Source organism: Dermochelys coriacea, chromosome 12 (assembly GCF_009764565.3).
Source record: "Dermochelys coriacea isolate rDerCor1 chromosome 12, rDerCor1.pri.v4, whole genome shotgun sequence".
Taxonomy (NCBI): domain Eukaryota; kingdom Metazoa; phylum Chordata; order Testudines; family Dermochelyidae; genus Dermochelys; species Dermochelys coriacea.
In genome coordinates, this window is record NC_050079.1 from 41304761 (window position 1) to 41330909 (window position 26149).

The 26149-nt window shown below is 58.0% G+C and overlaps 4 protein-coding genes across 16 annotated transcripts in view; 2 read left to right on the top strand and 2 right to left on the bottom strand.

Moving 5' to 3' along the window:
• The window catches only part of HAS3 (hyaluronan synthase 3), a 22999-nt gene extending 16893 nt beyond the window's left edge, over positions 1-6106 (top strand). For all 3 annotated transcript variants that reach the window (XM_038367930.2, XM_038367927.1, XM_043495303.1), the window contains exon 4: positions 649-6106. In XM_038367930.2, the coding sequence (XP_038223858.1) occupies positions 649-1572 (924 nt within the window). In that variant the 3' untranslated portion in view covers positions 1573-6106. The remainder of the gene's footprint in view (positions 1-648) is intronic.
• DERPC (DERPC proline and glycine rich nuclear protein) lies at positions 6003-8924 on the bottom strand. Of its 7 annotated transcripts, XM_043495300.1 has the most exons (3): positions 8426-8924; positions 8303-8383; positions 6003-8218 (listed from the first exon to the last, which is right to left on the bottom strand). In XM_043495300.1, exons 1-3 carry the CDS (start codon positions 8922-8924, stop codon positions 6954-6956), a joined length of 1845 nt encoding a protein of 614 aa, XP_043351235.1. In that variant the 3' UTR covers positions 6003-6953. The 7 variants fall into 7 exon arrangements, with proteins under 7 accessions (XP_043351235.1, XP_043351231.1, XP_043351234.1 ...); XM_043495296.1 differs by having other exon boundaries at positions 6003-8383; XM_043495299.1 differs by having other exon boundaries at positions 6003-8203; positions 8330-8924.
• Positions 8921-13135, bottom strand: CHTF8 (chromosome transmission fidelity factor 8). 4 transcript variants are annotated; one of them, XM_038367931.2, is made up of 6 exons: positions 12993-13019; positions 11882-11983; positions 10845-10995; positions 9703-9739; positions 9316-9433; positions 8921-9145 (listed from the first exon to the last, which is right to left on the bottom strand). In XM_038367931.2, the coding sequence occupies exons 4-6, from the start codon at positions 9723-9725 to the stop codon at positions 8921-8923; spliced, it is 366 nt and encodes a 121-aa protein (XP_038223859.1). In that variant the 5' UTR covers positions 9726-9739; positions 10845-10995; positions 11882-11983; positions 12993-13019. The 4 variants fall into 4 exon arrangements, with proteins under 4 accessions (XP_038223859.1, XP_038223860.1, XP_038223861.1 ...); XM_038367932.2 differs by lacking the exon at positions 10845-10995 and having other exon boundaries at positions 12993-13135; XM_038367933.2 differs by lacking the exons at positions 10845-10995; positions 11882-11983 and having other exon boundaries at positions 12993-13102.
• UTP4 (UTP4 small subunit processome component) lies at positions 13074-25158 on the top strand. 2 transcript variants are annotated; one of them, XM_038367921.2, is made up of 17 exons: positions 13074-13204; positions 13431-13596; positions 14510-14701; positions 15660-15744; positions 16442-16531; positions 16935-17146; positions 17519-17690; positions 17793-17884; positions 18381-18477; positions 18898-18962; positions 19900-20022; positions 20326-20485; positions 20962-21068; positions 21946-22041; positions 22645-22830; positions 23591-23701; positions 24507-25158. In XM_038367921.2, exons 2-17 carry the CDS (start codon positions 13438-13440, stop codon positions 24618-24620), a joined length of 2061 nt encoding a protein of 686 aa, XP_038223849.1. In that variant the 5' UTR covers positions 13074-13204; positions 13431-13437; the 3' UTR covers positions 24621-25158. The 2 variants fall into 2 exon arrangements, with proteins under 2 accessions (XP_038223849.1, XP_038223847.1); XM_038367919.2 differs by having other exon boundaries at positions 13079-13204; positions 24953-25158.
• Positions 25159-26149: the final 991 nt, after the last annotated feature.

The window sequence follows — 26149 nt, forward strand, 5'->3', positions numbered from 1 at the left end:
GAAGGCTGCTCTGGAGGGGGGCTGCAGCTTTTGCCGTGGCTCAGAGCCAGGCAGTGAGCCAGCCTGCTGGCACGTGCTTTGGCAGTGATCATGAGGCCCGCCTGGGGTGGAGGCTCTGCATGGCAGTGCAGGTTCTGTCCTCACCCCGTAGGCACAACCACTGGGGAGGGGAGGGGCAATGTCCCTCTGCCCCCATTGTACTGCTGCCTGCTGTGGGGCTGCTCTGTGACTGGTGTGAGGCTGGCAGGTGCCTAGTGAAAGGCAGGGAACCGCCTCCTTGAATAACTGGGCAGCAGGGCTGAGGTCCTGGAGGCACCACTCCAAGAGCCTCATTTCGCCTTAGAGCGGCCACGGTGCCTGTCTGTGTGCTGGTCTCTGCCCTGCAGGCCTGGCTGCGTGCACAGGAAAAGCTTACTACTGCTGTCGCTCCGAGAGCAAGGGCCTCTCAGCCGCCCCTTTGGGCTGCTGTCCTCTGGCAGCAGGGCTCCCCTGCAATGGCAAGCCCTGGGGTGAGGGCAGACTGTGGGAGTTACTGGATGGGAGACATTGGGCTGCAGTGCAGATGCTGCTCTCCTTGCCTCAGCTGGGGAGGGAAGCCCTGCAGGGCTATTTACTAATGGTGTCTCCTTACACGGGTTGCCTTCCCAGATCCTGAACAAGTATGACTCGTGGATCTCCTTCCTGAGCAGCGTGCGGTACTGGATGGCCTTCAACGTGGAGCGGGCCTGCCAGTCCTACTTCGGCTGCGTCCAGTGCATCAGCGGCCCCCTGGGCATGTACCGCAACACCCTCCTGCAGCAGTTCCTGGAGGACTGGTACAATCAGAAGTTTCTTGGTAGCAAGTGCAGCTTTGGGGATGACCGACACCTCACCAACCGTGTCTTGAGTCTCGGGTATAGGACTAAGTACACCGCCCGCTCCAAGTGCCTGACCGAGACTCCCACCAAATACCTCCGCTGGCTCAACCAGCAGACTCGCTGGAGCAAGTCCTACTTCAGGGAGTGGCTCTACAACGCCTTATGGTTCCACAAGCACCACCTCTGGATGACCTATGAGTCCGTGGTGAATGGCTTCTTCCCCTTCTTCCTCATTGCCACGGTCATTCAGCTGTTCTACCGTGGCCGCATCTGGAATATCCTCCTCTTCCTCCTGACCGTGCAGCTGGTGGGGATCATCAAGGCCACCTACGCCTGCTTCCTCCGGGGCAATGCAGAGATGATCTTTATGTCCCTCTACTCCCTGCTCTATATGTCCAGCCTCCTGCCAACCAAAATGTTCGCCATTGCCACCATCAACAAGTCTGGCTGGGGCACCTCTGGCCGCAAAACCATTGTGGTCAACTTCATTGGCCTCATCCCCGTTTCTGTGTGGGTCGCTGTCCTTCTGGGAGGCCTGGCCTACACAGCGTACTGCCAGGACCTCTTCAGCGAGACAGACCTGGCCTTCCTCATCTCTGGCGCCATCTTGTACGGCTGCTATTGGATGGCGCTCCTCATGCTCTACATGGCCATCATTGCCCGGCGCTGTGGGAAGCGGCAGGAGCAGAGCAGTCTGGCTTTTGCTGAGGTGTGACAGGCGGGGGGCTCTGGATGGAGTGGGGAAAGTGCAATGGGAAAGGATTAGTGCTGCCACCATGCATTGTTCAGGGGCAGCCAGGTGGCGGGTGTGGGAGGAGATGGGATTTTATTTGTGGGTTTTCAAATTGCTGTCCAAGGAATGAGTTCCTGGGCTAGTGAGTCTGAATGCCACCTGAGAAGAGGCTGCGTGTTGTCCAGCAGAGAATGCTCCAGGTAGCCTGGGCCACGCACACCCGCCTGCAGCTGCCGTGACTCCAGTGTTTTGAGGCCCATCCTACTGTTGGAGGAGTGGGGAACCCCGAGGCAGCTTCCAGCCTCTCCAACATTTGCGATGGCTCCTGTGGAGATTCCTGTCTGCCACCTGCCAGGGCACAAAATCCTGCTGTGGGAACTGCACTGAGCTCCATTGGTGGAGAGGCCCTGGGCCAGAGGTGGGAGAGGAGGCATTGCCTGCAGACTCCAACCTGAGCAATAAGGCTCCGGGGAGGCCTGATCCCCAGGAGCCAGTGAGGGACGGGAGTACTCACTGAAATGAATTCATGCTTTAAAAGAATCCAAGTTTGCCAACACTCTGTCCTGCCCTGTAGAGCAGGAGCTGTCTAGCTGCACTGGCAGCAGTCGGTGACGCAGTAAGTTGGCGGCAATGTGTGTCCCTGGAGCCTGGGGACTTGGTTCCCGCCTGGGGTCCGCAAAAGAGGCTGAGAGGGGCACTGCTTAGCTAGAGCCAGGACCTGCTCCGAGCTGGGCTCGGCAGTGGAAACTGGCCCATGGGAGTCGAGGCTCACGAGGTCTGAGGCAGGCGAAGCCCCCCCCCCCCCTCCCCGGAAGGAGTGCCCCAAAGTCTCTGCAGGCGAAGCTGTGCTTGACAGGCCGAGAGCTCCTGCCCTTGTGCTTTAGAGCCCAGACACTGGATTCCCCGGCAGTCTGGCATTCTCCCCAGGCAGGAAAGTGGTCCATATATATTCAATTTATTTAAGAGGGCAGAAATCCCCCCCCCCCGCCCCACACAGGACTGGCTGCCTGTGGATTTAATGCTGTGAACTAGGGTGGGTTCCCTGTGGCTCTCCTTTCTCTCCTGAGGCTTTGTGCTGGGGTGGGGGTGATCCTAATACTATGGTGCTTTGCTAAGGACACTGCAGTCCTTTCCCTGGGGCGGTGAAGAGAGATCTCCACCTTGACAACGTGAGTTTCCAAGGCGGGGGGAAGGAGCCTCCCCTGTGAGGGCCCAGATGGCAGCAGTTGGGCCACCTGAACATGACCTGGGCTGGACCATTCTTTGCTGTTCTGAAGTGGCTTCCTCAGTCAGGTACCACGTCCTTTTCCCTGAGCCGCTTGAAAACTCCAATGATCCTGGCCTCCCGTAGGGATCTGCTGCATGGATGAGCGCTCTCCCATGGCTCCTTCTGACCCAAAGCCCCGGGCACGAGTGACAGTGTGAGCCCATGGTGGGGATGGTGGTATGAACTGCTGCTCCTGTCCCTTCTGCCCCTGTGCCGCTGACCCCCAGGCAACTCTTCCGTCCCATTCCACACAATGGGGCTGTGCCCTGGGGTCACTGCAAGGGGGCAGTGGTGCACGCTCCACCCAGCCCATGGCCTGGTGTGTCTGTTCCTCAAAGGCTGAGGCAGTATGGCTCCAGCTTTAGCCTTTGCTGTGCTCAGAGTAACGTCCAGACAACTGACACACCAGCAGCAATGCCACAAGAGCAATAACCCTCCCCAGCCTGCTACTGGGGCCCTGTGTGTAAAGTGCCACATACAGCTCGAGTGTCCCATGGTGCCAAAGCCTGCAGTAGGGTCACCTGGGGCCTCTCTAGGGATGCCTGCCTCTGCCCCTCCATTCAGTGTTACCCAGCAATTACTGGTGACCCGTGGGCAAGACTGTGCCAGCAGCTGAGGGCGAAGGCAGAAAGGTGAGTGGCTGCACGAAGGTTACATGGCTTTGAGCTTTTCCCCTGGGCCCACTGTACAAGGGGGAGCACCTATGCAATGGAGCTAGGCCAAGGCTGACTGCCAGGGCTGGCGATAGGAATGGGGAGAGGGCAGCACAAAGATGGAGTTAGAAAGTGCTTATTACTTAGCCTCTCAGTGCTTCCCCTCCTCCCTGCTTGTCAGGTCAGGGCTCCTGGTTGTGTTTGGGGAGGCATTGAGACCACGCAAGAGTGCCAGGTCCCTTCTCTTTCAGGCCTGGCACTGCTGCTCGTTCCCCATCACGTAAAGGTGAGGGAACACTGTCCTTATGGCGGCTAAGTACAGCCCTGCCCTGCTGGCACTGCTTTCATGTGTCCGCACACAAGTAGACACCTGGTCTGTGCCCTGGGAGCCTGGGTACTATTCCTGGCTCTGTCACAAATGCAGGCAAACTTGGGCAAGTCTCTTCCCCAGCTGTGAGGAGGGTGGGGGTATGTGGACACCTTGGGAGACAAGTGCTCTCCCAGGGCACTTAATTATGTGCTCTGTCTATTCCAGGGGTTAGCACCATTTGATATCTTCACTGTGGGCCCCACTGCTAAGCTAGCCTCCGCCAAGAGCCTCAGTCAGAATCCCTGCCGCCTCCTAGTGTCTGCCGCCGGCTGTGGTTTTAACCCCACATCCTCTCTGGTGCCCAGCCCTGAGCTGTTGCTCTAGCACCCGTGTGAGGATAACTTGCCAGACAAAACCAAAGCACTGCTCTGTGTAAGGACGTCTGTGCCGAGTACAGTGGGGTGCTCGGTGGGAGGGGCAGCGTGGAGAGGCAAAGGGATGCTCAGGGAGGCCTGGAGCAAGCAGAGCCAGAGCACAAATGCAGCAAGTGAAAGAGCTTGCCCCTGTTGTGCTGGCTGAGGAGCCTCATGCAGGGACTCAGCGATGCCAGGGGAGGCTGAGGTAGAAGGAAAGCAGGGCCTAGAGTTTTGGGAACAGCCACCCAGCCCGTGCAGAAGGGAGTTTGGGAGGGCCCCTTCTGCTGAAGAAACACCACAGAAGCCCCTTAACCCCCCTCCACTTTCCACTCCCTGGCCCCTGGTGGGTGTTGGTAGGGTTTGAGGTTTGCCCCGTGGGAGAGCAGCAGCTAATTCTGCCTCCTTTGTCAAAGAACAGAAGGGCAGTGAGAGGCCACAGTTAGCAGTAGCCTGCCAAAGAATGGCTGCTGGCAGCTTCTTTGCCTGCCCTCTCCTCTGCCTGAGGAGTGCTCAAGTGGCTTTTTCCAGGGCCTGCAAGGGTGGCTGTAGCCAAAAACCATATTTCATGCTGTGTCCTGGTGAGCTGGGTGATGCATCACTCCTCCAGGACAGAACCTCTGCCATGAGCTAAGGGGACACGAGCCCCCAAGCCAGTTAGTACCTCTGCTGAGTAACACAAGGTGCTGTGCCAGGCACAAAGCTGGGTGCCAACTGCCCGTGCAGGGGACCCAGCCCCATGGCATAGTTTTGCATGTTGGCTCAAGTCCCTGTGCTGCTACTGAGCCAGGTTTAGAGGGGTGGGGGTTCCCCTAGTCTCAGGAGCTGCAGGGCAGATGTTCCAGTGCCTGGGGGAGGAGCCAGCTTCTAACCACACCCATGGCATACAAGAGGGACAGGAGTCTGAGCTGAGAGCACATCCCTGCCCCGCCCCGCCCCGCCCCACCTTCAGGGTTGGTGTGCCACAGCAAAGCTGTCACTCTAGCTGTGGGCAGCGCATCCAGCCTGCAAGTTGCTGCTGTAGGAGCTTGTTGGCTGTATGGTTCCTTGTGCCTGAGAGGCTGCTCAGCTGGGTCCCAGGGACTGTTAATGAGGGCACCTAACAAGGCCCCAGCAGAGACTAACCTGCCATGGTACCAGGCTGCTAATGGCAAGGCAAATGCTGAGGGCTGGGATTCCAGCAGCTGGCCAGGCTGCTTGTCTGACACAGACCACAGGTGTGGGCAGTTACCTCAGGAAAGTGAATGCCCCCAGCTCCCAATGCTGTCATCAGGAGAACACTGCTTGCTTTGCATCCCTCCTGAGCTAACCACACCTGCTTTGCTTTTGTGCTGGGTCCAGTCAGCTCTGCTCCCAGACTTCTGTGCCCTCTTCTGAGGGAGGGCCCCTGTGGATTGTACTCTATGGGCTTCTAGAACAGGTGCCTCTCCCTGCATGTCACTACAGCCTCCCCTCATCTTAAGTGCTAGCGGGAGAGAGCCTGGCCTCCCTTGCTATACGTGGAGGCCGGAGCAGGGACCTAGCTTTGGATCTAGACTACAGGTATGTGCTCCCTTCTGGGCCTGGGAGAGCAGCTTCCACCCTGCCCCTCCCAGCAGTGTCCCCACATTCCTTGTGTGTAGCCTGGCTCCTGGCTGCACCACAGCTGTCTCCCTGGGCCCTCTTTTCAGGGCAAAAACCTTACTCCAGGTGAGTGTTTGGGGCGGTTTATTTAATACCAGGTTTTTAGGAGACTTTTAGCTCTTTGATATTTACAGTTATTGCTACCGTTGTTTGTAAATCTATTTATTTTTTACCAGCATTTTTTCATTTTTTTAAAAAGGTCTGTTTTTATATCACAATGGATTTGTCACAATAAAGAGATTTGCACACAGGAAGGCTCAGGAGCGTGTCTTGAGGGGGCAACTGCCTTCTTGGCCCTAGAAATGAGTCCCCACATATGGCTCGAGCACCTCTGCCAGGGGCCTGACTTGGTAACTGAGTGCCTATGCTCTTGCTACACAGGCTCCTGCAACTGTCCATGCAGAGCCACTTCCTCCATATCCTTGCCCGGCAGGGGGCTCACCGTGGAGGCAAACATTCCCAAGGGTTTGCTCCAGTAGCTGAATACCAGCTGACCGCTGCTGCAGTAAAGAGGCTTCAGTGTCTGGAGTGGTCCTGTCCTTCCTGGCTGTGGCAGAGTCGCTGTTCCTCTCCCCACCCCTATGGTGTTGGGATAACACAGACAGTGCAGGCCAACTGACCCTCCTGTCACTTTTATTCAAGGGGCAGCAAGAAAGAACTCAAAACCAGAACAAATAGTCAGTGGGCTCCTAGCTGAGCAGGAAAGGTTATACCACCTGCTGTGTCCATCAGCAACTGCGTGGTTGGGGTTACACCACGGGGCTGCTTCAGAACAGGCTATTCTGGCTCATTGTTCCAGTTCTGAGCACTACTGCCAGACAGAGGAGATGGGGGGCTTCTGGACTCCCTCCTGTGCAGGCAAGGAGCCAGTGCTGGAGTTGCTGGGCCTGAGATCTGCATTCCCTTAGAAGTAGGTCACAAACACATAGTGCTCCACCACATCTAGGAAGATGAGGGGCTGCTGGCCTATGGCCCCCTGGAGTCCAGAACCCAGCAAGGCTCTGGGAAAAGCTAGGTCCCAGCTTGATGGCAAGGCAGGTGTCGGGAGTATGTCTGCACTCTTGATCATCTCTCACAGACCCCAGGGCAGGAGAGAATCAGCACCACCGCAGCCTGGCTGTGTTGTTAATGGGAGATAGCAATATCCCATTAGGAAAGAGGACAGCTGGCCGAGGGCAGGGAGTTGAGTTTGGCCCTAGGGGGCCAGCTGCTTTGGAGAAGGGGACTAGGTTCATGCTCTGGGGCTCACCCAGCCTGGGAAAGGGAGTCAGGTTTACACTTTGGGGACCAGCTGCCCTGGGGAAGGGAGACTGACCTAGGGGACGAGTAGGTCTAGTGTCCAGCATAGCAGGCCCCCGGGTGATGGGAGCTGTGTTCAGTGAGCTAGCTGAATCCCTATGCAGGGAGCCAGTTGTTCTTGGAACTGGAGCTGGGCTCATGCCTAGGAGGCCTCCAGCCCTTGGGCTGGGAGCCAGATTCATGGTCAAGGGTAAGCCAACTCCTGTGATGGTAGCTGGGGTTGAACTTGAGGGGCCTCCCTCCCTTGGAAAGGAGAATGGATTCATAGGTAGGGTGTCAGCTGGTCGAGTGGCAAAGAGGCCAGCTGACCTTGGCATGGGAGCCGGGCTCGGGCCCAGGGCTCCAGTCCCCCGCGGCATGGGAGCCGGGCTCGGGCCCAGGGCTCCAGTCCCCCGCGGCATGGGAGCCGGGCTCGGGCCCAGGGCTCCAGTCCCCCGCGGCATGGGAGCCGGGCTCGGGCCCAGGGCTCCAGTCCCCCGCGGCATGGGAGCCGGGCTCGGGCCTAGGAGGCCACTTGCCCTCAAGATGGGAGCTGGACTTGGGCCCAGACCTCCCATTTCCACTGGGATGGGAGATGGACTCAGGCCTAGGGCTCCACTGCCCCGTGGGATAGGAGCCGGACTAGTGCCAAGGAGGCCACCTGCCCTTGTGATGGGACCTGGTCTGGGGCCCAGGGCTCTGGTCACCCCTGGGCCAAGAGCTGGTCTGGGGCCCAGGGCGCCGGGCGCCATCGGGACGGGACCTGGTCTGGGGCCCAGGGCGCCGGGCGCCATCGGGACGGGACCTGGTCTGGGGCCCAGGGCGCCGGGCGCCATCGGGACGGGACCTGGTCTGGGGCCCAGGGCGCCGGGCGCCATCGGGACGGGACCTGGTCTGGGGCCCAGGGCGCCGGGCGCCATCGGGACGGGACCTGGTCTGGGGCCCAGGGCGCCGGGCGCCATCGGGACGGGACCTGGTCTGGGGCCCAGGGCGCCGGGCGCCATCGGGACGGGACCTGGTCTGGGGCCCAGGGCTCCAGTGCCCCTTGGGATGGAAGCCGGGCTTGGGCCTAGGAGGCCACCTGCTTTAGGGATGGGAGCTGGGCTGGAGCCCAGGAGCCCACCTGCTCTTGGAAGAATAGCTGGATTCTGGCCCACGGTGCCAGTGCCCCTTGGGGTGTGAACCGGGCTTGGGCCCAGGAGGCCACCTGCCCTTGGGGTGTGAACCGGGCTTGGGCCCAGGAGGCCACCTGCCCTTGGGGTGTGAACCGGGCTTGGGCCCAGGAGGCCACCTGCCCTTGATAGGGTAGCTGGGCTTGGGCCCATGGCTCCAGTTCCCAGCAAGGTGGGAGCTGGGCTAGTGCTCAGGAGGCCACCGGCCCTTGGGAGGATAGCTGGGTTCAGGCCCAGGGCTCCCATGCCCCTTGGGATGGGAGTCGGGCTAATGCTCAAGAGGCCACCTGCCCTGGGGAAGGGAACTTGACTTGTGTCTTGAGGTCTAGTCCCCCTGACACCAGGAGCACAGTTCTGGCCCAAGGACATGGCCCCACCTGGCACGGGAGCTGGAGTTGTACCCAAGAGGCCACCAGGCCTTGGGAGGAGAGCCTGGCTCGTGTTTTGGAGTCCAGCCCCTCTTGGGATGGGAGCTGGGCTTATGCCCAGGAGTCCGGATGCTCTAGGGAAGGGAGCTGAGTTTGCCCCCATGGGCCCAGCCCCCTGCCCTCGGGACAGAAGCTGGGCTCGTGTCCAGGGGGCAGGACGCTCTCTGGTATGGGGCCGGGGCTCTTTCATACTTTTTTGGGCACGCTGGTAATGATGGGCTTGGGGCGGGTTTTGAAGAGGAGCTTGGTCTTGATCAGAGCGGTCACCAGGTAGTGGGCAGCTGCCCCCGTGGGGCCGTGGTCACAGCCGTGCTCGCTGGCACCACGTTTGGTGAGGACGGCGAAGGGCTTCTCCAGGCGTACTACCTTCCCATAAAGAATGTGATGGCCCACGATGAGCACAGGGACCCCCTTGGGAAAGAAGAGATAATAGGCACAGGGTGAGAGCCCTGCAGGGACCAGGCTCCTTACCCTTCCACGAGAAGATGGACATCAGAACCAGGTGCAGCTTTCGTGGGAGTTGACTTGGCAGAGGACTCCCTGCAGCTGCTCTCCCAAGCCTGTAAGGAAAGCTCCCTCACCTCTCTGGTGTAATGCAGGTCTCCCAGGAGGTTTCCAGCCAGTCCGGTGCTGTAGCGAGCCTCAATCTCTCCCTGCAGCTCCATCAGCACCCACTCTGCCAGGCCATCAGCCCCATCACTGAAAGCAAAGGGCTGGGGGTTACAATGTCCTAAGGGTTGAAGGGCCAGGAGGAGGATGTCCTGACAGAGGCTCCACTACAGAAAAATGTGGCAAGCCTGAAAGCCAGGTCCACTAGTTCTCTGGTTTCTGCACAATACCTGGGTTTAGACACTGACCTAGGGCCTTGCTGAAGCACGTTCAGACCCCAGTGAGACACAAGCTAGCTCAGAAACTGACAACTCCTCACTTCCTCACACTAGCACAGGAAGGAGTCATGCCAAACTCACCTGGAAATCACAATCTGCACCATGCTCCACTTCTCCTCTGCAAAGCGAAGGAGACACAGATTCATCAGCAAATGGGGCTGAGGGATCAGGCACCTGGTCTGAACCTTCTAGGCCACTAGTGTCTCACTAGGCGAGAACTGATCACCCAGCTGTACCTGGGGAGGGGAGGAGTCCACTCTCTCCTCACTGCCAAGTCTCATTGTTTGAACTACTTATGGCACAACCCCCTAGAGACCCTTTGACTGCACAGGCGCCTTTGGTGCCCTGATGGGTTGAGCAGCGATTAGTTTGTATTTTACTACCACCTATTGACAAACTCAGATAATGTTCCTTTACAGCTACAACGGGTGATGTGTTATGCACAACAGAATGGCCCACCTTGCTTGTCACCATGAAAGGTTTTCCAAAGTAAAACTATTTCCCAGTGTTATTTCTCCCACCCCCCCACTCCCCTCTGTTCCTCAGATGTTCTTGTTAATGCTGGAAATGGCCCACCTTGTTGTCGCCATGAAAGGTTTTCCTCCTCTCCCCCCCCCACCCCAGCTGCTGGTAATAGCTCATCTTAAGTGATCACTCTCCTTACAGTGTGTATGATAAAACCCATAGTTTCATGTTCTCTGTGTGTGTGTGTATATAAATCTCCCCTCTGTATTTTCCACCAAATGCATCTGATGAAGTGAGCTGTAGCTCACGAAAGCTTAGGCTCAAATAAATGTTAGTCTCTAAGGTGCCACAAGTCCTCCTTTTCTTTTTGCGAATACAGACTAACACGGCTGCTACTCTGAAACAAAATGTTGTGCTCCCCAAAACAGCCAGAGGGAGCCTCCCAGAAGCAGGGAGAGTCACCAAGAACATGGCCTAATGACCTCACTGCAACATTAGCAGGTGGCTGGCACATACCTCACCCTTGAGGTTACGCTCCAAGCCACAATATGTTTGTTTGATTGTAACAAACAACTGAAGAGGCTGGACTACCAGATGGGATGTTCCAAGATCATTTTCATTGGCAACAACAGATGGGATTTGAACGTGGGGCTCCAGAAGCCCTCCCTTTTACACAACACCACACTGTCTCAAAGCCAGTTTGCTTGGATGGTTGATGTCATTCAGCAAAGTGCTTAGAAGAGACAATCTCCAAGTACCTTCTGGATCAGCAAGATGGTGTAGTTCCCTTGGCTGTAAATAGTTTGATGCCTGTTTTTTCTTCTTTATCGTTAGTATGGTGGGCCCTGGATCCCAACACCCCAGAAGCAGAGCTCATCCAGCCCAGACTGTGAAAATTCCCCTGTAAAGCTAGAATTAAACATTATCTTATTATCTGTAATTTACTAATTCAGGCAGCCTGAAGTGTGTGATGTGAACTCCCCCAGATTATTCAGCAGTGAAAGCTAGGTCCATGGGAGTTTGCAGGGGAAAGAAATTTCCACTAATATCTCAGACTTCCAAGTATTAATCTCTACAGAGGCTAATTCATCATTTCTTGGAGATTTATTTATTAAATAACCTCTTAACAATAGAAGACTCTTGCAAATTAAAACTGGAAAAGCTCTTTTTGCTTCTACTGAGTCCAGCTCCCAAGGGCCATAGCAGGACTACTCCAGGCAGAACGTTTTCTCGTGCTTTGTCTGATCTAATTTAAAGTTTCCCTTCCTTGAGAGTCTTCCATGGACATATACATCTCACTGTCACTCTTTCCTTATATTCAACCTAAATTCCTCCTTGCTTAATTTCATCCTATTCCTCCTATGTACATCCACTTTACTTTCCTATGCAATTTCTATACCTCCTTGGTGTTTACACTGTTTAACTACGTGAAGATTTATGTCCCTCACCTTTATTGTCACATAGCCAAGTTAGTTCTTACATTCTTTCCTCATAAATTAATCCTTCCAGCCACCTAATTACTTGTAATTTGTTAATATCTTTTAGACAATTTGGTGTTCCAGGTGTGCTTGCATCAGAATTGTGTAGAAAGGGGCTATTTTAAAGTGATTATTAAAAAATTAAACAGATCTTATAGTACTTTCCATCCTGAACCGTTCCAGCCTGCATTACAAATTTTAATTTTTACAGAGCGGAATCACAACACAGGCCACTGCAACACAGCCACCTCTTTGGTGGAACACGTAGCTGTTTGACTCGATTAGTGGAAATCTTTACTTTCTAAAATGTAACTTACTTTCACAGAATAACCTTATTCCCAGGAAAGGGAGTTCCGTTACTAATAATCCTCCTTTCCTCTGCCTCTTGTTGGCATTTGCAACAGCCAGACGTGAAACTCCTGCATAGAAACACTCCCTGTTTGCAATTGCACATGAAATATCAGACTCCCAAACCCACTCATGACCCACCTCCTATTTAATCCTCCAGTACAGACATTCTAATCAGGAGCCAACTGTCTCTGCAATGAAACTAAGGCTGCGTGGGGAAATCATACTTCCTGTGAGGACAGTACAAAAAAATGGATGTGCCTCATAAAACTCAATCAATGTTGTTATTGGGTCCAAGCAGTGTGCTGGGTGCTCTACAGGCTGCTGGCCTGAGGCGTACACAGGCTCAGTGTGACACAGAATAAGGGAGGGCTTTAGACCTCCGTCTGGGAATGGGGGCCATAGGCTGCACAGAAATTCTCTTCGGGCCACACCCCGGTGAGGTTCTACCCAGCTGTACCCTCATGCCTCTGCTCTCCTTCCTGCAGCTTCCTCAGCCCCCTGTCCCTGACCCAGCTCCCCTTGCCCTTCCCCCACCACCCTCCCCATCCTTCCTCAGAGCCCATCCTTCCCCAGAGCCCCTTCACTAACCCCTCCCCATCTTTCCTCAGAGCCCCTCCCACAGCCCTTCCCTCCTATCCTTCCCCAAAGCTCCTTCACTAGCACCTCCCCCACCAGTTCCCCAGAACCCCTCCCCCATCCTTCCTCAGAGCCCCTCTCCCCACCTCATCCTTCCCCAGAGCCCCTTCACTAGCCCCTCCCCCATCCTTCCTCAGAGCCCCTCTCCCCACCCTCCCCAACTCATCCTTCCCCAGAGCCCTTCCCCCATCCTTCCCCAGAGCCCCTTCACTAGCCCCTCCCCCATCCTTCCTCAGAGCCCCTCTCCCCACCCTCCCCACCTCATCCTTCCCCCAGAGCCCCTCCCCCATCCTTCCCCAGAGCCCCTTCACTAGCCCCTCCCCCATCCTTCCCCAGAGCCCCTCTCCCCACCCTCCCCAACTCATCCTCCCCCAGCCCTTCCCCTAGCCCCTCCCCCACCATTTCCCCATCACCCCTCGCCCCAGGGTCCCTCGTCCCGACCTGCAGGAGGGGCCGTCGACGCAGCAGGCCCTGGCGAGGGAGCAGGGGCTGCCTGGTCTCCCGGCAACAACCGAACCTCCCGCCGCTGCGCACTTCCGCCCGGCCGGACCCTTCCCTTCCCTTCGCTTCGCTTCGCTTCCGGTTCCGGGGCGCGCACGTGGGGAGGAGCTGGAGGAGGCGGGGCGCGGAGCGAGCCGGAGCCGGAGCCGCGGGTGAGGGGCTGCGGCGGCGGCACCGAGGCCGGGAGAACCTCGCCTTCCCCCGCCGCCTGCGCGGGCCGGGCCGAGTCGGCCGGGCCGGGGGGGGACCGATGGGCGGCGGGTCGGGGCGAGTCGGGGGGGGACCGATGGGCGGCGGGCCGGGCCGGGCCGGGGGGTCACGAGGGGAGGAGGAGCCGGAGCTGGGACCAGCCCTGACCCACTGGCCGCCTCTTCGCAGGGGCGGGATGGGGGAGTTCCAGGTGCACCGGGTGCGGTTCTTCGCCTACGTGCCCGCGGGGATCCGCTGCGTGGCCCTCAGCGCCCGCTCCGGCCGCCTCGCCCTGGCCCGCACGAACGGCGCCCTCGAGGTCTACAACTTCGCTGCAAACTACTTCCAGGAAAAGGTAACGGGCCGCCCGGAGCCGGGGGGTCCCGCCTCCGGTAAATCCTTGGCCAGCTGCTGCTGGAAAGTATGGGGGGAGCCCCTACCCAGAGCTGTTCCCCCGGCCCGACTCCAGCCCGGTACCCTGGGGGGAGAGTCGGGGGCCTGAGCGCCCACTGGTGCGAGCATGGGTCTGGGAGAGGGTCCTAGGGCTGCGGCCCCCCCAGAGCAGGACGCCGGTCCCCAGCAGCTCTAGGACTTCGCTGCTTGCTTTGATTTCACCTGCCTGGCCCCTAGTCGAAGTGGGCTCCGGGGGCACCCTGAGCAGGCCGCTGTCACCGGTGCCAAGTGTGTAACACGGTGCTGAGCAGCGGTTAGTGTCGTTGGCTTTCTTGTGCTTCAGCATCTCGCTCACTATGGAACGCAGGTCTCCAGCTAACCAGGCAGCCCCCTCCGGAGGCTGAGACTTCAGAGAGGGGTGGCAATGGATCATTCCTGACCCCCAAACACCTTGGGGTAATGGAGAAGTCAGACACGTGCCCGAGGGCTGCTCAGGGTGCTGTGTCTTGGCCGATTCGGATGTACATGCTGGCCCAGGGCCCAGTAGCTTTGCTGATCTGGCCAAGCGTTAGAGGCGAGTGGAGGCGCTTGGGGCCATCCCAGCAGACAGCGCCATAGGGAAGGGTGCAGCTGTACTGGTTGCCTGGGAGTGACTAACCTCCACTAGCTACTGTATAGGGAACAGTGGAAGGGCACTGACTGGGGGCGTTCTCAGCCCTGGCCCTCCCATTGAGGTAGGGGAAATCCATAGGAGCAGAGGGTGGGGGACACAAAATGAGACTTTTTCCTTATATGATGCTCAGACCTGGGCTGTCTGAGCCCGGGTGGGCTCCAGGGGAAGCAGGATGGTGTGATTCATCTGTGCATCTTTTCAGGGTATCCCAGGCCATGAGACGAGATCCACAGAGGCACTGTGCTGGGCAGCTGGAGATCGGCTCTTTGGAGCAGGCCTGGGTGGAGACATCAGCGAGTATGATTTAGAGAAGCTGCGAGTCAAGTACTCCCTGGATGGCTTTGGGGGCCCCATTTGGAGCATGGCGGCTGATCCCAGTGGCACTGAGCTGGCAGTGAGTACCTCTGGCTGAAAAATCCCAGGGAAGCCTGCCAGTTCTGTAGCTTGGCTCTGCCATTGGGCCAGGATGTCACTTCTGGGGCTGCTGCCCTATGGAGCGGATGAGGTCTGCCTCCCTTGCTGCTGCTCCCAACTAGCAAGCTCCCTGGTGTTCTGAAATCCATGTGCATACTCAGATTGTCTTCAGTGGCTACACTTCTGTCCAGCAGCATGAGGCATGATGGACTGGGTCTGTGCCAGGCAATAGGACTGCTTGATGCAAGCTGCACACAGTACTGAGATTAGAGGAGGGGAGAATCATACACATCGGTGGGGGGGAGTGATGGAGCAGGAACTGCAGAATCTTCTTCCCCCTGTCATCGGTGGGTGTGCAGAGCCCCTTCCCACTATCATAGACCCCAGTGTGGGGTAGGGATTGTGGAGCTCCCCCTCTCTCCCCGCTGCTGGTAGCTGATGGGCTGTGAGCCGGCATTGGTGATGGAGGGGCATCATAGTTGAGTTGTGGTGAGATATGCCAAGGAGGTTTAAGGGCAGTTTACTCTCAGAACTACTTCAGTGCAGAGTCCGGGCTGCCAAGCCCCGGGCCCTTCCACAATGCAGAAGGTGCTGAATGTAAACCTCTGACAAGCAGGGAGCAGAGTTGTGGTAAGGCCCTAGCTCTTCCCCTTGTGGAGATGGAGATAAAGAAGTTTGGCGTGCTAAGCAATACTCCTCACCAGACAGTGGGGCAGGCTGGGCTGGCAGTACGGAGCAGTCCTGGCCTTGCTGGGTCGCTATGCCAAGCAGTCTATTGTGCTGGGAGCTGGAACTGAATTTGCTTCTGAGCTTCCATGTTCAGGCAATTGGGGAGCCTGTCACTGTCTGCCCTTGGCAGCAGACAGGTGGCATGTGAGCCAAATAAGGGCATTAATCATCTCTCTTGTATTGTCTCCTTGCTCGCCTGCCCTCCATAGGTTGGCTGTGAGGACGGGTCAGTGAAGCTTTTCCAAGTCTTGCCTGATAAAATCCAGTTTGAGAAGAGCCTGGACCGACAGAAAGGTAGATTCGACGGGGACAGAGCAGGGCAGAGGCTGATGGGGAGAGCTTTGGTTGGGGGGAGTAGTGGAAGGGAGACTACAGAATCTACTTCCTGCTCCCTTTAAATGCCCCAAGCCTGGTCCTCCACAGCTCTCTCTGAAGCCTGCCCCGCCCGCCCTGGGTCAGCCATGGGACTTGTGTTTATGCATTCCAAAGAAGCACCTTAGATGAGTTGAATCTGCTCCAGGTGGGACCCACTGCCACCAGGGAGCCCTCCAGAAGCCCCACCCTGAGCAGCAGGTGTCGCAGCCTGCCCTCTTTCCCCAGTCAGGTGGCCATGGATGGGGCCTTGTGAGCAGAGGGCAGTTAGAAGGGACAATGTGGTCACTCAGGAGTCTAGCATGTGGGTGTGGTGAAGGGGAGGCTGGTGCACATCTCTCTGAGAGAAACGTGCCAGCCTCCCTTGGATCTAGCTGGCCCTGCTTCTGAACTGTCCTCTAGCTTAGCTTCTCTCAGCCCTGTACGCTCACCCCCATTGGGAAGACACAGTGCCTTCTATTTCCGCCAGCCAAGGCTGGGGTTCCTGCCCCGTGGCACTCGGAGTCATGAGACTGCAAGGCAATTGCTGAGCACAGGCTTGCAGTGAAGATTGGGGGTGAGGGGCATTGGTCTGGATTGGCTCATGTGAGGTCTCCTTCCTTGCTGTGTAATTCTCTAGGGCGTGTCATGTCTCTCTCCTGGCATCCCTCCGGGACCCGCATTGCTGTTGGCTCCATTGACCTTCTCCGAGTCTTTGACGTCAAATCAGGTGAGTAGAAGCGCCCAGCAGAGGTGTAAGTGGGGAGTGTTAGCGTCCAGGTGCCCCTGAGTGCTGGTGGGCTGTCCCCTGAGCACCCACTGTCCATGTGGGCCATATGCTCACCCTCCAACTCCTGCAGCCTTGCTGCTGACTTCCTTCCCCCAGCAGAGTCCGACGGAGCCAGCTGCGCCCTGTGGACTCCAGGCCAGGTGGGGTTGCTGATCCACATACCGGGCATTTCTGATGCAACTGAATGGGCCTTCTGAGCAAATCGCCATGGAGGAGAGAGGCTCGGGGCCTGGCATATCTGTCTTGTTAGCGAGGGGCCCAGCTCACGCACCCTGCCCCCACCCTGAGCTGTAAGCCCCCCATCCCTCCTCATCTCTGCTATCCAGGGCTATCTGTTTCATAGGCCATGCCATCCAGCGGATCCTGGTGGACCGGCACCTGCAGGGGCTCTACAGCCGTGAGTGCGTGGTGTGGAGTGTGGCTTTCCTGTCCGACGGCACCATCGTCAGCTCCGATTCGGTGGGGAAGGTGCAATTCTGGGACTCGGAGAAAGGAACCCTCCTGGAGACCCACCCGGTCAGCAGCTCGGCTGTTCTGTGTCTCGCTGTGTCAGAGGTAGGAGGGGCCTGGCGGCTCCTGGGAGGCCCTGTGCGTGGGCTGGGCAGAGGGATGGTGACAATGTGGGCTCTGCGCAGGGATGCTAGTAATCTGGGATCTCACCCCTTAACTGCAGCATCCTCTGTGACACTGGCTGAGCCGTCCCCACCTGGTTAAAGAGCACTGCAGGCTGCTGGGGTGGATGTTGCCCTGGCTGACGGTGGCTGGGAGCTCGCTCACCTCCCACCCTCTTGGGCCAGCGTGGAAGGAGCTGTTGGGCTCTGTCCAGTACCTAGTGGGATGGGGGTTCACATCCCCACCCTTCCCTTGGCACTGCCTGGCCCTTCGCTGTGGGCACGGCGATTGATGGCTGTTTGGTTTCCTCCCCAGGAGGAAGACAGCATCGTGGTGGGCACCTCGGAGGGGGCAGTGTACCAGTTCCAGCTGCTTCCAGTGAAGTGGGGCAGTGCTGAGAGCAAGTGGGTGCGGACGAAGCCTTTCCAGCATCACACCCATGACGTGCGGGCCGTGGCACATAGCGCGACAGCACTCATCTCTGGAGGTATGGGCCGAAGAAGCTGCACCAGCCTAGAAGGAGGGCTCTGATCTCTCCTAGGCTTGGCTCAGCACAGTTTAGCCACCTGGGTGTCTCCTCCTCTTTCAGGCCTGGATGCCCAGCTGGTGATCCGCCCTCTCATGGAGAAAATGCATGGAAAGGGCTATGATGCTGCCCTCCGGAAATTCACCTTCCCCCACGTAAGTGCCACGCCTCGTGAGCTCTGCCTCGGTAGCCCTGCTCCCCATGTCCCCTTGCTGGAGCCACCGACTCCCGTTTGCTTTGGGGTCCCCAGAAATGCAGGCCTGTGTCACTCATGCTCTTGGGATTGCTCCATGCCGGGCCCTTCCCTGTTGGAGTGGCAGCCTGGTCCTTCTTCACCCTTTCTGGTTCCAGTGGGGTCACCCGTGTGTGTGTTGGCTGGGGAGTCCCATTGCTGGGGGCGGCCCGTGCCTCCTGCTGAGCTGGTGGGGAGAATGGGCATCAGAATATGCTGAGTGACAGTCTGGCCGGCTTCTCACGTGCCATGCACTGATCCTGTGGTATCTGGGTGGCCATCGCTGCAGGGGGTTCTGCACCCACAAATAGGAGCTGTGCATGCTGGTCTCTCTAACTGTCTGGCCTCCAGCCTGGCTTGCCTCGCCCTGCCCCGTTACCCAGGGGCCTCATAACTGTCTGACTGTTGGTTGATTGCAGCGACGCCTCGTCTCGTGCGCTAAGAAGGCCGGGCTCCTCCTCTTCCAGTTCCCCCAACACCTGGAGCTCTGGAGACTTGGAGCCACCAATTCTGCAGGTAAGACCATATGAGGGCTCCCAAGTGCTGATTGAAAACCGAATCTGCCCTTGGGATCTGGCAGAGTGAAGTGCCCAAAAGGAATTTCTAGCAAATCCATGAAACGAGTCCAATGCAATTCCTAGGGGACGAGTGTCCATGTCACCAACCCCCTCCTCCCCTGTGATATCTAACTGGCCCCCTCTTGGCAGCCTTAACAGAGAGGGCAACGATGGCTGTGCCATGCCAGCATGGCCCGCAGGAAGTGCCCACTGCTGTCTGTGTCTCGAGTGTATCAGTCTCCAGCAGATGAGTCCAGGCTGAAAAGGGTTCCAAAAAGAGAATGCTCCTGGTCTAGGAAGTCGAGATGTAGTTTTGTGATTGGAGGGTCAAAGAGCCCCTGCCTTGGTCCTTACTAAGTGCTCTTGGTTCTTCTCTCAGGGAAGGATGGCGACATCCTGCCAGTTTCCCGTGCCCCTGAGCACTTGCTGCAGCTGAAGAGCAAGGTAAGGCTGAGCAGCCTCTCCAGAGGGGTTGCCACCTCCCTGTTGCCCTGGTGGCTGGGCCTGGCCTAGGCCCCCGCTGTCCCCAGCTATAAGTTTTCACATGTGCTGTGCCTGCCTGGCCAGATCCCTGTGTGCAGGGGTGCCCAGGGTAGCGTGAGAGTTACAGGAGAATCGGAGAGAATAAGAGTGTGGCTTGGCCACTGCGTGAGCCTTGCCTTCTCTGTGGTCTCCTTGGCCCAGGGCACTTCCAAGGCGCTGGCAGATACTGTGAGGCAGGAGCCCTGTGCTACCGGCCTGTTCTCTTGGAGCCCTGCTGGCTTCCGCTGCACTGCGCTCCCTCGTGGCTGTGTCTGCTGTCGAGCCCCACTGGGTACGGGAGCTAGAGGGGGGCTTTCCCGGCTGCCGCAGGCTCGCTGGGGGCTGTCTGCACTGAGGTGCGGAAATGAGCTTCCTGCTGTGCCCATGGCTCAGTCGCAGGGGGCAGGTTGGGGGCTGGAACTCTCTGCACAGCGCATCCGGCTCTGACAGCAAGGGGAGACCCGTGTGATGCGGAAGGCAGGCCCCTGCTATCCCACTGGCAGCTCTCGCTCTCTGGACGGCCCTGCCTACTCCCTCTTGCTGGGACGAGCTGCAGCTGATTTGTCTGGTTACTGTGAGTCCTGGTCCCAGAGGGACCCAGCATGTGACAGACCCAGAGTGAAAGGCAGACGCACCCCACGCTCCCCAGGATATGTGCGGGAAAGCATGGCTGCTATGGGACTCCTTCCCGTGGGGAGAGTCCCTCTAACCTCCGCAGTGCAATTCTGCTGGTAGCCGTTCTCAACTGTTAAATGAGGGTGCCCATCTGCGCGGGGGGGTGCAGGTAAAATGAGGGCTAAAACAGAGGGTGGCCTGCTGGCCTGGCCAACCCAGCCTCAGCACTCTGTGTGGTTCCCAGGGCCCCGAGCACATCTGCTGCAGCTGCATCTCGCTGTGCGGCAGCTGGATCGCATATTCCACGGCCTCCAGGCTTCATCTGCATAGAGTGCACTGGGAGAATGGCAACGTCAGTGTCAAGAGGGTGAGTATAGGCCCTGCTGTCGAGGGCTAAGCCAGGGTGTGGGGGCTTGTTCCTCTCTGATCCGTTCTGCCCTGACTGACCGTCGCTGATGTCCCAATGATGGGGTGGCATTAGAGTGGGTTCTGTGGGGTTGCGAGGTGTGTGATGGAGTGGGGGAGGGGAGACAGTGATGGGAAGGGAAGGACCTCAGTCCAGTGCCCCCTTGTAGCGAGCTGGAGGTCCAGGAAGCCCTGAGCAGTGGGCATGACCTTGCCACTGCATCTAGGAGGTGAGAGCTGACTCTGCTCTCCTGCCCTCTCCAAGGTCTCCAAGGTGCCCAAGCTGCTGAGCTCCGCCCACCAGCTCCTGTGCTCTGCCGACTCCACCAATCTGTTTGTGGCCTCTGATCAGGGTGCCATTCATGTCCTCAAGCTCCTGGAGCCAGGAAGCTGCGGGCACCTGCAGACCCTCCGCCCAAACTCAGGTATGCACTCCCTGCAGCTCCTGTGTGGCTGCAAGTGGGAGCAAATTTCAAAGGATCCCCAGCCCTCCCCAAACCTGTGCCTGGGGCAGTAGGGGAGGCTAGCCCTGGGCAGAGCCATTCCAGCCCCACTGCCTTCCCTGGGGCTCTGCTGGTGGGGGCATTTTTTCCCCCTGAGGGAGCCTATGAACTCCTACCCCCCATTTGAGATGCCCAGAGTGCCCTGGAGCCCCTTGCCCCTGAAATGGAGCTTGTCTTGTCCACACTCCCTCGGACTCTGCCGGGTTTGCCCCCCAATCTGCCCCCAGTGCAGCCTGGGACCCTGATGTGACCTCTGCAGAAGAGCCTGGTGGGGGGCAGCGATCCCCTATGGCTTTGGATGGGGGTTGGATTTGAGATGCCTTCAAATGCCCTGCACTTCCATGGGCGCTAGAGAGGAAACAGTGCCGAGCAGTGCGGCCGCTCTGACTCTCCTGCAGGGAGCGCCGAGGCTGTGTACCTGCTGGCAGCGAGCGTGGATGGGGAGTGGCTGGCTGCTGCTGGTGGTGACTGGGAAATCAACATCTACAGCCTGAGACAGTTCAAGGTGAGGGCAGTGGCCGCAGAGAGCCGTGGGACAGGTGCCTCATGTGGTGGGAGGGTGAACCTGAATGTGTTCTGGGGGTCAGCTGTAGCCGGGAGACCAGCCGGCTTGGTGCATGGGCTCCTTTGGGGTGCTCTAGCTCAGTGGTTTTCAAAGTTTTTTAATGGCAACCCAGTTGAAGAAAATTGTTGATGCCTGTGATGCAACGGAGCTGGGGATGAGGGGTTTGGGGGTCAGGGCTCTGAGGTGGGGGCCGGGGATGAGGGGTTTGGAGTGCAGGAGGGGGCTCTGGATTCGATGCGGGGGGCGTGGGGTTGGGGCACATGCTTACCTCCGGCGGCTTCCTGTCAGCGGTGCAGTAGGGGTGCTAAGGCAGGCTTCCCATCTGTCCTGGCACCATGCACCACGCTGTGGCCAGCAGTAGGTCCAGCTCGTAGGCAGAGGTGCACAAGCGGCTCTGTGCAGCTCTCGCCTGCAGGCACATCCCACCTCCCCAGCTCCCATTGGCCGGTGCTCAGGATGGGGACAGTGCACAGAGTCCTGTGCCCGCCCCACGTAGGAGCTGCACCGGTGCTGCTGGCTGCTTCCAGGGCGCAGTGCAGTGTCAGAACAGTTAGAAACTAGCCTGCCTTAGCTGGGCAGCACCACTGATAGGACTTTTAATGGCTCGGTCGGCGGTGCTGACCAGAGCTGCCGCGACCCAGTGCCTTCCATTGTTTGAAAACCACTGCTCTAGCTGTATCACTCCCTTCTAGAGGACCGAATCCTGGGAGTCTCTGCTGCGATCCTGTGTGCATTGCAGCTCGGACTGATCAGACACAGTGAGCCTGGCCTTTCAGTCCCGCGGATGTCCGTATCTCACCCTGTCTTCTCTTCTCAGCCCCACTGCACAGTGCCCGCGTACAACTGCGCAGTGACTGCCCTGGCCATTCACCCCGTGACCAATAACCTCGTCATCACCCACTCGGACCAGCAGGTAGGAGCTTTCCACTGGGTCTCATCTCCTGCACAGGCTTCCCACTCTCACCTGCTGCTTTGCTTCCTGTTAACTGCCCGTGCTTGGGGAAAACAGACTCCACCCCTGACGGCCCTGGGGTCGGGAAGGTGGGCGCCGTGCCTTCCATCAGAGTTCGTCCCATGCGTCCAGGCTCTCAGGAACGAATGCACCTATTAGACTGGTTTGTGGGTTGCTGTTGCAGTCGCTGGAGTCCCGGTTTGGGGACGTTGGTATTTACCAGCCGCAGCCTGGATGTGAAGTTGGCAACGTCTGATGTCAATCCTGTGACAGGGAACTCTTCCCATTGTCGGCACCATCCTTCTCTCTGCCAGCAGAGCGGTTTGGGGCTGGACTGGCTGGACAGGGCACCAGTCACTCAGTCCTGCAGGGGATGCTGGGTCAGGTCAGCCTGGGCTGTGGGAGGTGGAGCAGCCGGCGTTCCTGTAGTTTTACACTGAGGTTGGTGCTGACTGCTCATCTGGGTTGAGGGGCAGGGCGGAGAAGTGCCTTGGCCAGGGGTACATCCGTCTGTCTCTGTGGCTGTAATCCTGCTTCTCCCTGCCCTGCCCCTGTGCTCTGCAGGTGTTTGAGTTCAGCATCCCTGACAGAGAATACACCACGTGGAGCAGGAAGGTGCAGCAACACGGGCTGCATAAAGGTTGGCTGGAGCGGGACACGCCCATCACCCATATCACCTTTAACCCCAAGCAACCAGCGCACATCCTTCTCCATGACACACACATGTTCTGCATCCTCGACAAGTCACTGGTGAGCCCTGGCCCTGGGTTACTTCTGGGAAGCAGCTTGTGGTACATGGTGGAGAGAGCAGGGAAAGCAGTTCTGCCAGTTAGGGCCTTGCCCCACTGGATGTTCCCTGGAGCGCAAGGCGATGTGCATCCCTGTGGGTGTACAGCTGCACAGCAGCTCTTGTGACTTGCACAAGCTGCTTTGTTAGCAATGGCCAAGTCTGTCATGGCGGCTGGGACATCCTGGCTGTCTGGGAAGGGGAGTGTGGCAGGGTGGGGTGCAGGGGTGTAGGTGACGTGCGTCTCCACGTGTGCTTTCCTGATAACTTCTGAAGCGGCTCTTGTAGCTGCTGATGGTGCTTGGCCTTAGGGTGGCAGGTCGTGCCCTGGCAGGCATGGGGCTGTCACATGGGACGTTAGTGTGCCAGTTGGTTTGGGAGGGGTGGCAACAGGTTGAGGAGTGGTGTGCTGAGTGTGCATCTGCACAATATAGGGGCTTGTCCAGTCGTGTGCAGGATGGGGAGCGCTCCCTGTTAGCGGCCTCTCTTTAGTATAGCCTGTGCTGATGGAAGGCTCCCCGAGGGGCTTTGATCTTGATAGAATGGCTGTGCCCGTATGCTTGGCCTGTCCCACCAAAGCAACTCCCCCCCCCCCCACCCCGAGAGGATCCTTTGTTGGGTGGGAGCAGCGGGAGGAATGGACCCAACGAAGGGATGAGGGGCTCTGTGGAGGGTGTGGAATCCCTGGAAGGCTGAGACACGCAGTGTGGGCTTTCTCCCCAGCCTCTCCCTGACGATGCAACCCCCCTGATGAATCAGACTACCTTGAAGCAACTCTCGGAGAAGGCCCGGCGGGGCCATGCTCACGCCTTCAAGATCTGCAAAAAGTACCAGGTGAGTGTGCGAATGTGAGGGCCACCTGTGGCGAGGGATGGACGGCTGCCTGCTGGGCCCACAGCTCACCCCTGCAGCCTGGTACGGGAGCCAGGAGAGCTTTTCCTTGTGCTGAAGCTCATGCATGCGTGCTGGGAGGCACTGCACTGCACCTCTTTCCTAGTGAGATGGTTACTCCCCGGGGGACTAATGCCAGTCTGAGATTCCAGGCTAGCAAGATCAGCCCCTGGGTGCCCTACTAGCTGGATTGCTCGGGAAACAGCAGGGTGGTGCCAGAGAGCTGAACTTGATGCCCATGGGTTTTGGGGTAGATGACATGGCTGCTGCAGCTGACTGACACGTGGAGGTTGGAGCAGGCTGGATACACCTGTTCCCTGTCAGTCAGTGGTGGGAGGTGTGAGATCTGTTGGAGGAGGACGGGGCCTGTCTAGCTCCTGAACTCTCCCAGGGTCAGTCACTTCTCACAGGAGCCGTGATGCTGACGGGACAGCGCCCCGCCAGCCATGGAGTTGTGTGTAACTCACACTCCCTCCCTCTTGCCGGGTCTTGGGCAGTTGTGGCACATGCTCAACTTCCCCAGGGTCTGGTACTGTGTTGGAGCTGCTTCTGTTAGATGTTCTGACAAGTTTGTGGCTTAGCTCTGAGCAGCCCCTCGCCCCAGCTGCAGCTGATCCAGACCAATTCTTCTGCCTGCCTGGGTGCCTCCTGCTGAGAGGGCCTGAGACAGCTCTTGTGCCCAAGTGTTTCTGGCCTGAAATCTCTCATGCTTGGGAGGGGTATGGGAGTGGTATTCCTCTTCTTTCAGCTCCTCCCCAGCAGTACAGACCTCTGTGATCTCCCAGGCTCGCTTACCAGCTGTTGGGGGTGCATTTCTATGAAGCAGCATCCCTTCTGCCTGCTCATCGCACAGACCTCTTGAGCCAAGCCAGAACTGCCTTGCTGGAGGCTGGTCGCTACGGAGCAATATGTGCCCATCCCTTTGACCGTACACAGCAGTAGGTTGAGAGGACTTGATTTGAGGTTATGGGGCTGCCTGGTGTAGGGAACCGCAGGGTTTCAGAGGCTCTTAGGCTGATGGCTACAGAGGAGCTCGCTGCTCCTGTTCCAGAATGCTGTGGCTAGGAGCTGGTCTGGCAGGGCTGCTGGAGAGTTGATTCATGTTACCGCAGAGGCTCCTGGATGCACTCGTCAGAGCTGCTTATGCTGTTCTCAGAAGAGCTTTAGTCTTGTCTCCCTCTTCCTGCCCTGCAGCCCCTACTGTTTGTGGACCTGCTGGAGGAGGGCTCCCTGGTGGTGGTGGAGCGGCCCCTGATGGACATCAAGACACAGCTGCCCCCACCCGTCCAACAGAAGAAGTTTGGCACCTAAGATCGAAGCTGGGTGCTCTGCCCATGGAGACTCTTTGTACTGTTGCTTCCCAGGGGACACTCGTAATAATAAACCCCAGCTGTTCTGTAGGGCTGTGCTGTCGAATCTCTGAGCAGTTGAGCTCCCTGCTTTCCTAGCAACCAAGATGGCTCTAAGTCAGGTTCCAAAGAAGGGATGTGTGCTGGAGGGATGGGCCCCTGGGGCTTCTCTCATCCCCATCCCACCCAGCAGAGGCTGGACCTGACCCCAGGCCCCACTTCCTGGAGGGTTACAGCAATCTCTCCCCCTTTTTGGTAATCGCAGACCCCGGGCTCGTGGTCGGCATTGGCTGTATTGCTCTAGGTGGTGGCACTCTTCCTGGGGCACTGACAACCAGCAGCAGGGCTGGTTCGTGGGCACTGGTGGGTCTCAGTCTGATCCCAGAACTGAGTCTGGAAAGGAACTCTTCTCACCATCCATTACTGCTGTTTAATGGGGACAGCAGCACCCACTGGTCACTCTTGGGACTGGAAGCCTGTTGAGCCAGGCTCTGCGCAGATATAGGGGGTAATGCGATCCCTGTCCCAAAAGACCTCCAGCCTAAATTAGATGCTAGAATCCATTTTGGTGACACCCCAGCACGTGTTGGACCTTCCCATCCACTGCTGTGTTTTGCTGCTGGGCTGCTTGCTATGCAGGGCGGGGGAGGGAAGCTGCGGTGGCTTCTGCCAGATGTAGTCAGTTCTTGCCCAAATTCATTTCAACAAATATAGCCACTTCGGCTGGTGCCAAAAACCCTGCATCCAACCAAATTTCACACCCAGTTCTCCCTTTGTAGGGAGCTCTGGCGGGAGGAGATCCGTGTGATTGGAAGCAGACCAGGCCGGAGTTTTTAGCTGGCGACCTGTATTCAGTAGGTTGCTGTACCTGGGGTGTGGGTTGAAATGTGCATGTTACTGTGGCTCTTCTGTGGAACGCAGGCGCTTGATTTGGGTTTGGTTTGTGCCCAATTCACTGCTAGTGCCATGATGAAAGTCACTGTGGCGTACCTGGGCAGGGACCTATCTTAGAATGTGGAACTTGCACATGCACCTGGCCCAA

Bases quoted from the DNA above. Each gene is read 5' to 3' on its own strand.
- DERPC (XM_043495296.1), bottom strand. From the start codon at position 8,924: ATGAAAGAGCCCCGGCCCCATACCAGAGAGCGTCCTGCCCCCTGGACA. The intron at 8,384-8,425 runs GTGGCCTCCTGG...CCCCAAGGGCAG, and splicing joins AGCTACCCTATCAAGGGCAG to GTGGCCTCCTGGGCCCAAGC.
- CHTF8 (XM_043495304.1), bottom strand. From the start codon at position 9,767: ATGAATCTGTGTCTCCTTCGCTTTGCAGAGGAGAAGTGGAGCATGGTG. The intron at 9,434-9,702 runs GTGAGTTTGGCA...CTTTGCTTTCAG, and splicing joins GTGCAGATTGTGATTTCCAG to TGATGGGGCTGATGGCCTGG. The intron at 9,146-9,315 runs GTGAGGGAGCTT...TTCTTTCCCAAG, and splicing joins ACCTGCATTACACCAGAGAG to GGGGTCCCTGTGCTCATCGT.
- UTP4 (XM_038367919.2), top strand. From the start codon at position 13,438: ATGGGGGAGTTCCAGGTGCACCGGGTGCGGTTCTTCGCCTACGTGCCC. The intron at 13,597-14,509 runs GTAACGGGCCGC...GCATCTTTTCAG, and splicing joins CAAACTACTTCCAGGAAAAG to GGTATCCCAGGCCATGAGAC. The intron at 22,831-23,590 runs GTGAGCCCTGGC...CTTTCTCCCCAG, and splicing joins GCATCCTCGACAAGTCACTG to CCTCTCCCTGACGATGCAAC.